Source organism: Mytilus edulis, chromosome 7 (genome assembly GCF_963676685.1).
Source record: "Mytilus edulis chromosome 7, xbMytEdul2.2, whole genome shotgun sequence".
Lineage (NCBI taxonomy): Eukaryota > Metazoa > Mollusca > Bivalvia > Mytilida > Mytilidae > Mytilus > Mytilus edulis.
Window position 1 is genome coordinate 10,919,439 of NC_092350.1, and position 12,722 is coordinate 10,932,160.

The following is a 12,722-nucleotide window of genomic DNA, read 5'->3' on the forward strand; positions in this document are numbered from 1 at the left end:
CTCTTGTTCAGTATCCACATCTGATTAACACCACTTCTTGAATATGCCGTTTCGGAATATTTCTGAAGTCCTTCTTTGACTGCAGTGAGTATGGCATTAAGAACTTTAGAAAGGGGTTTAGTGGAACACTTGGAAGAACCTGCAATATACCTTTCCTTATAAGGATTCTTGTAAAGCTTAGGAATCCAATATAAGGATGGAATATCCTGGTCTTCATCCTTTGGATTAACACCAAATGAGATTAGAACCGATTTGTGGGTTTCCAGGATCTCCTGCTTCGTAAGCGTACTTAGTGTATATGTAGGATTTCCAAGTGTATTATTTATCCCCAGTTCCTTAATCAGACAGCTAGTGTAGTGTTTCTTGCAAACAAAAACAATATTGTTTGAGGCTTTGTCAGCTGGAACGACAACATATTTGTCATGGAGGCAAGACAACTTCTCTATGACATGAGGAACTTTAAAGATGGAAGGATCTTTGGTGCTCATTGATCCTTTAAACTTACTTACTCTTATCTGAATCAATGACCTCACTGATTTTACCCACTCCGAAAGAGTGTCAACCTCAACCTTTTCTCTTTTTCCCCAGTCTTTTGCATAACCCTCAACATAATCCATTGGTAGTTTAAAGTTCTGCTTCCAATTGATTTGCTGTGGCTCTCTGTATTTCAGACCCATGGACAAAAGTTGTCTCAACTTGTAGTTATTGACTATGTTAAGATCTCCCGAAATTACATTGCCAGCAATGATTATACACGAAATGGGAATGTGAACAGGCACAATCAGGTGGTTAGCTAGTTGAATGTCTGCTTCATTTCTAGTTTTCCTCAATATTGATACTGGTGGACAATTTAAAACCAAAATTTTATTCCCCGAGGGTATCACCAACCCAGAAGTCAGCTCTTTGTGCTGACTTGAATTATCATTGGTATGGTCATATTTATAAATTAACTGTTTATAAAACTTATGAGTTTTTGAAATACTAAGGCTTTTCTATCTCAGGAATAGATTACCTTAGCTGAATTTGGCAAAACTTTAAGGAAATTGGTGCGCAATGCTCTTCAACTTTGTACTTTATTTGGCCTTTTTTGGATTCGAGCGTCACTGATGAGTCTTTTATAGACGAAACGCGATGGCGTAAATACTAAATTTAATCCTGGTATCTATGATGAGTTAATTTACAACCACTGGATCGATGCCACTGCTGGTGGAGTGTAAATTCTCCGAGGATATCACCAGCCCAGTAGTCAGCACTTTGTGCTGACATGAATTATCATTGATATGGTCATGTTTATAAATTAACTGTTTACAAAACTTTTGATTTTTTGAAATACTAAGGCTTTTATACCACAGTAATAGATTTCCTTAGCTGTATTTGGCAAAACATGTAGGAATTTTGATGCTCCATGCTCTTCAACTTCGTACTTTATTTGACATTTTTAACCTTTTTTTTTATTCGAGCGTCACTGATGAGTCTTTTGTAGACGAAACGCGCGTCTGGCGTAAATACTAAATTTAATCCTGGTATTTATGATGACTTTATTTATAACAAACGTGAAGATTTCAAGTTTCCAATAATAACTTTTTTTGTCTTTGCAGCAGTATGACCTCTCCTCATTCGTATAACGTCAACAAATATCAGTAAATTCATTAACCTCGCGCGTGTTCACAATAAACAAATTTCATCAACAGGAGTGTTTCCTAACACAAAAACTGCTCTCACAGAGTTATATTGAAGAACTACTTCACGTGAAATTGGTTGACCATTAAGATGTGCAGGTGTCTCAACTCACTATCGATTTTTTTTATTGTTCCTAGATCTTTAGATACCACTGTAGTCGTTTGTACTTTATGCGATTATGCCCTAGTTACGACTGTGACATTTTAGCTGAGTGGGATTTATTATGGCGTGTGATGCATGTACAGCAGGAGATGCATACTCTGTCAACACAGCGGTCTCACTACTTTACAATTAACGCAAGTCCCTTAGGTTCTGAATGTTACCTTGAACTGTCTCTTTCCAATCGACTTATGAGATTTTGCCTTCGGTAAACTGCTGTAGCCTCAATTGACCAAATGTTTTAATGGAAAGGATGTGTTATTCCTAACGGTCGCTATATGATTTGAATGGCCGTATAAAATATCTGCCTTATAAATGAATAATAGGGGATAATAATGGTAGTTTACCGATGATAAATACTCGCAAATTCGTTTTTTATTTCTATTTCTACCAAATAAGGAAAAAATATGTAAAATCACAATAAGTATTTGACAAAGCCGAATAACAACTTCAATTTTGCCAGTAAAAATTTCAAAATTGTTCTCAGTAAAAATGAAGAATCTGCTTTGAACCCGGGTGTAGTGAAGTTCCAACTCTAGTTTTAAAAAATGTTTGCTCAATCCTTGTCTTTATGTCTGTCTTCGACTCGCTGTTTAATTGCATCTTTGACAACTTGTTACACTAAAAGATTTACTAAAACTCTTTCTATCAATTTTCATTATTCAACTGGTTTTTTTTTTCATTTTATTTTCAAATATTTAGGCTAGTAACCATCCTGCGAAAGTAGATCTTCGCCATGTATCACCATAAACGACACCTGTTTGTCCACATGCACCGTCGTTCGCTGTTCTAACGAATACAGTATCACCTTGATTGACATGTGCGACCACTATAGACGTCGAAGTCTGCAAAACGTTTAGGGAACCGCTATATGCGTATGCGTGTCCATATATTGCCTCGTTAATAAGCAAATTAGTACATACTTCACTATTGCTTCCTATCATCAGGGTATATGTAAAAACATATACACCGGATTTCGGAACAATAAATATTCCAGTGTGTCGATTGTACCCATTTCCTTCGTTGGTCTGTACAGTATCAAATGTTAAAATATGGTGGTCGACCACGTGACCCTCGTTCTTTGACATGTATGCACTAAAGGCGATTACAGGCGATACTGGTGTTGCTATAACAATAAACATATTAAGAAATGATACATTGTAGGATTTTTAAAACTAAATACTACTTGAGAAAGGTGCTGTTTCATTGTTCATTTGAAAGTATATGTTCAAGTATATGTCATGTAAAATTTAGAAAGGAAATGGGGAATGTGTCAAAGCGACAACAACTCGACCATAGAGTAGACAACAGCCGGAGGCCACCAATGGGTCTTCAATGTAGCGAGAAACTCCCGCACCCGGAGGCGTCCTTCAGTTGGCCCCTTAAAAAATATGTATACTAGTACAGTGATAATGGACGTCATACTAAACTCCGAATTATACACAAGAAACTTAAATTAAAATCATACAAGACTTGCACATGGTTTTTGAAATGAAAATGAGGTCAATTGTTCGAACAAAAACCAATGGTGAATTCGCCAAGATGATTCATTTTCATTTGCCAACATTGTTATATATTGGTTGGGTAGACAGGGGCTAACTAATGATATTTTAAGATACCCTTAGGTTCTATAGCTCTTCGCGTGTTTCGGTACTTGAATATTATTAATATAGAATTGTGTTTGTGATTTTAAATTATATACTACTGTTGCCTTTATTTACTGCCATTTTATGCGCTTTCTACTGTTTGTTAAGCGTATATTGCGAAATTTCGCTATTCATCAAAGCTTGTACGTGTTAGTTACGACCTTTTTATTTGATGATACGAATAATTACAAGTATTTACGATGTCTTACAATGTTGCAGTTTATTTTATCCCCACTACAATCGTAATTACGTTAAAAACGTGAATAATACAAATCTATTTAAAAGTTTTAAAGTACTGTAATTTCTATGTAAATTTCGCGTAATAAAAAAAATCGCAATAATCAGTAAATAAATCGCAGATTTTTGTGCTACTAGTCATTATTGGATTCTTGCGAGGAGTTTACGGATGGCTGTGGATTGTTGTGAGCGTTTAATGTACCGAGTAAAATCAATCCAACGTGGACAATCGTAAGAAGACTTGTGACATGTCAAAAATGTGTCTTTTCTTTTATGGACCCTTAAGTATATACTTACTACTTAGGTGTAAACTAATAAAAAAAACCAAGAATTTAAAATTTATACTTGGAAAAACATTAGTTAAACATAAAATAAGCTAAAAATATTGATAGGTTATGGAGCTCCTTTAAAGATATTAGATTAAAATATGGTCGGAAAAGACTGACTCGGCTTTTAGCTTATATTTGCATTGGTATTTTTTTGGTCTCAAATAAAAAGAAAAGAAATTTAGAACCTGCTAAAATTTTTATAAATGGTCTTCTATGAGCTACTAAGTCTTCTGTGAAAAGATAAATGGGTGTTATGGGGCAAAATATTTTACCTTGTATAGTAGGGAAAACCAAGGAATCTGAACATCTGACACACATTCTAAACCCTTACCTAGGCTTAGTAAATCCGTAAAAGTTTCTGCGAATTGTTGTGACAGATTTATTTACGGATACTTGCGAATGAATTGGATTTAGCGATGCGTAAGGACTCTTGGTGAAAAATACGTGTATGTGAGCGTTGCATTAGACTAAACTATCAGTTTAATCTTGAAAAGAAAAAGAAACGTAAACAGAGATCTACTATTACCCAACAACCTCTTCTGTGTATCGCCTGTATTTATTTCTCCTGCCTCTAAGCTATTTGATAAACCTCCTGTAAAGACCTTTGGATTAGTTTCTGGTTTTCTGCTGCTTCCTTCCTTATTATTTTCTGCTAATCCATCTCTACTGTCCATCTCAGATTTTCCACATTTAAGTTTCAAACCACAGGCTGATAATTTAGATTTTAATGTCTCAATAACTATGTTTTGCTTGCTGTTTTCTCTTCTCTGACTGGCAAGATCGGATTTAACAGCTTCAAGTTCGTTACCAAACTCATGCAGACGTCTGTTCTGTTCAATAATCAACAACTTCAATTCTTTTAAATCATTACCGTCAACGACTTCAAGCGTATAATGGGTATGAAAACCACACAATGCAATAAAAACTATTATTAAATAAGATCCGACCATTGTTCTTGTATGCCAACGTACATGTAAAGATAACAAACATGTACGTAAATGTAACACACTTAAATTTAAAGATAAGAATATTTGAGGTTATAGATCAAAATGTATCACTTGGATATTAAAATTTCCCTATGCTTCCAACAGACAAAACGATAGATACTTTAACCAACATCCCATTTTTAATGCTGAAATCTAATGATTGTCCTTACATCTCAAACATTAATTCAACAACAAGGACCAACATGTAGTTAATGTTCATTTGTCAATTTGATTTAAAACCGATAACCGATATGAACATTGATCAGCAAATCGCTTAAACGACGCCCAGGCAAGCGAAATAAATCAAGTAATACCTATGTTAAAAAAATGGTACGTTTTATCTTTCTTCTTTTTATGTAAATATATATTTACTGTAGCGGTTTTTTTTTTAATTAGTGCAAGTGCTCGTCCTTTTTGGACTGAAAATGAATTATCTGATGACGTGTGTTGTTTTCATACACAATGGCTTTAAATCAATTGGTAAAAAGGTGCCTTTCTCTAAGTTTTGATTTTTTTGGTTTGAAAATTTATGTTATGAAAATGAAAAAGAAGGCTTTGATTATTTTTATTATTTTTCTTACCAAGTAACCAGCCGGCAAAGGCGGATCTTCTCCATCTATCTCCATAAAAAGCACCTGTTTGTCCACATGCACCATCGCTGGCCGTTCTTACAAACACAGTGTCACCTTAGTTGACACGTGAAACGACTATCGAGGTCGCTGTTTGTCTCACATCAAGAGAACCACTAAACCCATATGCATGCCCATATATAGAATCATTTATTATCAAATCCGTACAGACATCTGAATTGCTATAAATAAGTAAAGTGTAGGTAAAGACATAAACACCCGATTGTGGAACTATAAAGATCTATAAAGGATCCTGTGTGTTTGTTGTAACCATTTCCCTCATTAATTTGTACAGCATCAAATATTAAAATTTTATGATCAACAACATGGTGTTCAGTCTTAGACATGTAGGTCTCGGTGTTACCGTGGTGGCTGCTGGTACTGCAACACATGAATATTGTAAATAAAAGTGAAAACATGCAGTATTACGTTTTACAATGGTACCGGTGTAAGTGCGTGACTGTAATTACTAAAACCAGGAACTCTCAAGCAGATGTTTAGTTACGCGTATCTAAAGTTTTTTTTATTATTATTATTTGAACATTTTGTGTTGATAGTAGGACTTTTATATATCTATATAAAATATTAAACTTACAGCTAGCAATATCGTAAACATTTTCTTTTCTTAACTGGGTGACTACTTCTTCGTGTCTTTTTGTTATTCATGTAGGGTTTCTGTCTCGTTGACCATTATCCCGGATATCCTTTAATCCCAAATGTATAACGTTTAAAAGTATGGAACATAATAGGTCTAAGCATAACAGTTCAAAAAATCTTGAAAAAATGTAACCGTTGAATGCGGTAGTTGCATCCTTTGTATCAAGCAATGATCGAGCTAGGCATAGTCAATCATACTATTGGAAGAAGCTATACACATTATTATTTTAATCCATTGGTAATTTTTCAGTGCTTATTAAAATGAAAAATACGTTATTTCAGGTTTAGAATTTCAGAAGAACAATCAAAAGACTGTTATCGTATATAAACTAGTTTCTTTACCTAATAACCGTTTTCTGTCATCATCATTGCTGCGTTCCATTCCATGACGTGTGTCGGACAGTCTATCATTTGCCCTTACTGCCTCTGTGTCATTGAATTATCCTTCCCATGACGGATTTTTCTGAATTTCCATTTCTTTGTGTTCTTTAATTCTTGCATCCGATGTCTGCATAGTAAGAGCTTTATCACTGTCGTTCGAATATTCATGCTTGACTGAGTATGCAGCCAACTTTTCTTTTAGTACCACTATTTCTGCATCTTGTCGACTGTTGTCAGCTTTTTGTTTTACTAGTTCCTCGACAATTTCATCCAAACGTCTACTTTGCCCAACTATTAAAAGTTTTAGCTCTTTTAATTCATGACTCTCGGGAACTGCATATGAAGTGTATGCCTGAAAAAGATACAAAACAGCCAAATATGATAAATTCATTTTGAAGTAGATTACATTAAACTTGGCCAATTCAATCTTAGTGCAATGATAAGAATTGTTCCAATTTGATATGGTGTTCTATTGGTAATAATTCAATCTCGTTCGTAGGCCTTCTTAACAAATAAAAAAAAGAAGATATGGTATGATTGCAAATGAGACAACTCTTCACGAGAGACCAAATGACACAGAAATCAACAACTATAGGTCAGCGTACGACATGTAACAATGAGCAAAGCCCATATTGCATAATTGTGAGCTATACAAGGCACCGAAATGACAACTGCAAAACAATTCAAAACCAAAACAACTAACGGCATAATATATGTACAAAATAATGAAATGAAAACAAATATGTAACAGCAACAATTAAACGACAACCACTGAATTACAGGCTCCTGACTCGGGACACGCACAAACAGAATGTTGTGGGGTTAAACATGTTAGTGGGCGCCAAACCCTCCCCTTGTCCTGGGACAGTGGTGCAACAAAACAATACAATAACTGTAAAAACCAATAAACCAACAACGCATCTGATCAACAGCAACAAACAACAACCACTCAATTACATACTCCTGACTTGCCAGTTGGGATCAGCACATACAGAATGTGCCGCGTTTAAACATCTTAGCGGACGTCCAATCCTTCCCCTAAAATGGGACAAAAGAACAAACTAAAACAATCAGTTGAAATAGGCTTAACTCATCAGATTCAAATAAATAGAAATGCATCCAACAAAAACACAGTGGACGTGTCCTGGTACTTGTATAACCCAACAACAAAAGGACACTTAGTACAGATCTGAGAGTACTCACAGTTACTGACATCTAGTTCAAAGCCAATAACAACGTATAGAATAATCATGCATCTAATATTGAAGCATATATATTCATCTATAGAAAATATTTGGTACCGTAATTAATGGGAAAGAAAACACGTTAATTAGTATCTGCTTCTGAATTATCTGAATTTCTTATAATACATAAATATTCATTCATTGTGTATGAGGTGCAGCCTGATGAAATTGTGAGTTTATTTCCATAGATTTTAAGGGCACTAACATTTGATCGCAATGTTTGCCATCTATGCTGTATTCAAAGGGGAGAAAGGTATTTAAATAAGTTCATCCTATGAGATAGAAAAGTTGACGGATTGGTATAGTGTTCCGCATGTCCATGAAAACACTTGAAATCTGTGGAATTCCTTCGTTTGGTTCACATTCATTTTTTGTTTTTCTTAAAATCTAACCACTCCGAAGCACCGGTTTTGTGTGTGTGGTTTTTTTTTTTGGTAAGGGGGGGGGGTGTAGATGAGGCTGTAATTTTCGCCTTTTTTTCACATGAATTAAATTTATTTTCACAAATACAAATTGTAAGCTCTCATTCACGGAAATTGTGAATTCGTTTTACATCAACACATTTTTTATTGAAGCTGCCACGAAGCCAAAGTTTAAGTTATTGTCTATTATTCTTGCCCATACTTTTTCGGTTTTCTTACTGAAGTGGTTTTGACATAACTGTGGTTAAGATGAAACTGTTATGCGACCCTGCTGTTTGTGTTCTGTAATAATCCTTTAAGATTTAGGACAGTTCGTACTTGGTTTTACCAGTACTCAATCAAGTTTTCATGTTAAAAATCTCAAATTTTATTACCTTTGGTTGAGAGTTACCATTGATAACTCGAAACAGTTGATGATATGTGCATACCCATACAACAATATAGAGAAATCACAGATGTTACCTAACATATAAAAGGGACAACTAATGAGTCTGTTTGGAATAATATCTTATCCAATACGTATTGAGCAAATACAATTTGTTTAAAATAACCGCAATTAGTCATTCATCAAGGTCGTTCAATGTTGAATACTGAATTCATTTTTTTGTTTTTCTTAAAACATAACCACTCCGAAGCACCGGTTTTGTGTGGTTTTTTTTTTGTTTTTTTTTGGGGGGGGGGGGGGAGAGGGGGGGTAGATGAGGCTGTAATTTTCGCCTTTTTCACATGAATTAAATTTATTTTCACAAATCCAAATTGTAAGCTCTCATTGACGGGAATTGTGAATTCTTTTTACATCAATTTTGTGACTATCAATACCATAGCTGTATGTACATAGCATACCACCCTCTTTGATGATGACAAAATACTTGACACTAGTTACTTTATAAGAAACATACAAATAAACGTATTTTAGCAATTAACCTATGAAATATGCACAACAAGGCATTGATGTAATGATGATGTTTGCATCGTAAAGCTCAGGATAAGATTATTATAAGTAGATATGTGAAGTAATTCAATCTAAGCGTCAAAACACAATTTCTCTGGTGAAATATCTTTCTCAAACACTGAGGAGTTTGACCAAACGTAATATGTACGCAGTGTGTTTGTTTTTATGTCTAGGTGATGAATTCGAGATTCATATTGTTGTTTGGCAGAATCAAAAGGAGAAATAAATCAAGGTGCTTACAAAGACTTATGTCTCAAGTATACAAAGTCATTTCCTTTATCGGATAAACTAGGCCAAGTTTGATAACAGTCAAAATTCCGGATGCAAATGCTATTTAAATCTCAATTTCTCTTTTTCGAACTGATAAAAATCCTAATGACCCTCTATGTTTCATAAAACTTAAGACGTGTTACGTGCTGCATTATCATTCTCGGATACATTTAAAACTACTGAATTAAAAATTTAATCATGTTTTATACGTTTTAAATATGCATATTCGCTTTCTATTAGAGTAAAATCTAGCGTTAAGTTTAGTTTCAGATTCATATTTTTATGTTCTTTGTATTCCCACTAAAAAAAATCAATACCAAAGTTGAAAAGTGTAAATGCTTGTAAACAAGTTATCTTATTTTACCATGTATCCTTTTTATTGTCGTCATTTGTTTTTTGTTTTGTTTTGTCTTTTGATTAGTCGATTGGTTTTATTGGGATTTTTTTAATACTGAATCATTCAGTCAATAATGAATAATGGTTTTTGGTTTTTCTAAGATGTTGTTTAAGAGATATATGCAAGTATTGAAAAGCTGTATTCATCTGAAATTTGAACAAGACAATCATATGTTGGTGATCATTGCGGTTTTTTAACCCAAATCTCCTTTTTTTCATATTTACCGTATTATAACCTTTAATTTGTTGCTCTTTTCTTGGCTGACGTTCGTTGATAGCTCACAATGACAGGTCGAATTGTAGTTAACTTCATTTTATTCAATTTTGGACGACATCCTAATGGTTGTGTAGAAAAAAAGTGATTCATGTAAAACAAAAAAAAGTAACAAAAACCGCGTATTTCGGCAAAAATCTGTCAGAATAAAATAAACAAAATAAATGAAGCGGAAACTACTGCGGTATCGTAAATATCTTATTCATCAGGAAATTTATATTTGAATTTTTTATGAACAGTTAAATTTCCTTATTATGTACATGTTTAAGTTCCTGAATAGTATATATATCAAACCAACTTTCATATTCATTTAAAAATAATAAAGTTTGTATTTTAAAACCTGATAATTCTAAAATTATTTAGTCTTCAGTCTGTTGTTCTCTTTTGAACCATTTTAAGCCATAATTATCAAGTTATAAAGTCTATCCAAACGCCCTTTATTGCTTAACTACATGTTAAAAGTTGGTATAGACGATTAATGATAAAGTTAATAGATTTGAAATAAATACCAACATATGATAGAAAAGTAACATTAACATGGCAGTGTTTCAGTGATTTTTAGTCGGAAAGATTGTTGGACACAAATAGACAATAACGTTTTATGGTTGTATACAAATACATCATGGTGTGGTGAATCTAAATTAGTTCCTACGTCACAAGATATTTGACTTCTGACCCCTCAGTCGTACAAAAACCGATAGTGATAATGCAAAAACATTATATTTGTTCCTTTTCTAGCAATGCATGATATTCTTAGGTGACAAATTGGTCTATTAATCAGATACATGTATAAACAATGCAGTTTTAATTGGAAAACGAATTGGCAACGATTTATCACTTTCTTTTCTGCTTTTAAAACGCCCTCCGTACACCCATTTATTCATGCAATTAATTATATAATATATGCACTTATTTATACAATTTTTAAATAAATGTCTGGTAATTTTCAAGCATTAGGTCGTCGTCTATTTACACATTACAACCATTTATTCTGTCGCGAGCCATAATTTTACAGATTTAATTAAGTAAACATTGAAATTTATCTTTCCATTTTAATTTTGTGAAGAAACAATGATTTATCAAACTGAAGCTAATATCAAAGGGAGAGAAGGTCATTAAGGTTGACAAATGAAACAAAATAAATGGTTGATGGTGTTTATCCACCCCCATCTTTATAGTATTAGAGCTTGTTTTGTCCAATAACTTTATTATCTCTCCTTGTTCAAATTACTGTTAAAGTCACCTTCTCTATGTATATTTATATAATGTTATCTTGTTAGTGATAAAGTAATATTTGCTCTGTAGGGGATAACTTCGCGTCTTCACTGATCATTTTTCAGATCCATACTTCATATGGGAAAAAACATTGAATCAAATATATATAAACAAACAAATAAAACATTTTTCGAGACCCAAATTGTGGGATGTAAATTGGCAATAGCTACGATTTGGACAAAAAAAATAAGGTACTATTCTTAAATTTTGTAAAAACTTTGTAAAAACAAAGTACAATTTGTAAAAACAAGCTACAAATCATCGCTGATGCATTTTTCACTTGCAAGTGAATAATTAACCCGCATCAATTGACTTTGCATACAGTAAGTAAGTAAGTAAGATCTTTTTATTATTAAAGTGACATGTGTAATAACGTTACAGTTCAATAAAGTACAAGTATATTACATAAAATACACCAGACCCATTGGGTCTACAAGTCACTTTCAAATCATAAAACGTTTATATGACATTCAATTAAACCCATTAGCTGGAGGTGGGTTACGCATGCACTAGACATGGTTATCAGAAGGACACGAATGGCAGCATTAAACGAGACACAAAGGTGGACCATTGCTTTGACTGATTCGATCCACACAAAAGAAAATCATTCGTATACAGGATAAACCGATCATTTACAAATTTTTGTTACAAACATTTTGCCCGAAATCAAACAGACCTAGAAAAATCCAATTGTACGTGATCGTTATATGTTTATACATTTATATTCATATTTATGTCGGGGCATATGACCGTCGGCAATCTTCGGAAGTCATCTCGGTGGTTAATCGATGGTTAATCGGATGGCTTCCAAACTGACGAAAATACACACAAAATGCTGCTAAATATTATCGGGTACATACGTTGTTAATTGTTTATTTTAAATTTGGTATACATTTTAGTATGTTAAAAATCAAATGTTAGAATTTGAGTCAAATCAGTTTACATGAATTTGAAAGCTATATATATATATATATAAATCATATAATGCCCCTTTGATAATGTTAATGTGAACAACTAATTGTAATGGTTACTTTCATTTCGTAGCCAAATTTCAATAGTTTAATGAAAATTTATTGAAAACGCACATGTTCTCCCAAAAAAGTCACATACATGCCAACGGTTTTGAAATCAAAATATACGCTTTTATAAGATCTGTAATGTAAAGTGGTACTTTATACTATTTCG

General features: G+C 33.4%; 1 protein-coding gene across 1 annotated transcript; it reads right to left on the reverse strand.

The window, feature by feature from the left end:
- Window positions 1–2,341: 2,341 nt before the first annotated feature.
- Window positions 2,342–5,026, reverse strand: LOC139482771 (complement C1q-like protein 2). Its single transcript, XM_071266836.1, has 2 exons — window positions 4,578–5,026; window positions 2,342–2,965 (listed from the first exon to the last, which is right to left on the reverse strand). The coding sequence occupies exons 1-2, from the start codon at window positions 4,999–5,001 to the stop codon at window positions 2,538–2,540; spliced, it is 852 nt and encodes a 283-aa protein (XP_071122937.1). The 5' UTR covers window positions 5,002–5,026; the 3' UTR covers window positions 2,342–2,537.
- Window positions 5,027–12,722: the final 7,696 nt, after the last annotated feature.

Bases quoted from the DNA above. Each gene is read 5' to 3' on its own strand.
- LOC139482771 (XM_071266836.1), bottom strand. From the start codon at position 5,001: ATGGTCGGATCTTATTTAATAATAGTTTTTATTGCATTGTGTGGTTTT. The intron at 2,966-4,577 runs GTAATAGTAGAT...TTATTGTTATAG, and splicing joins TACACAGAAGAGGTTGTTGG to CAACACCAGTATCGCCTGTA.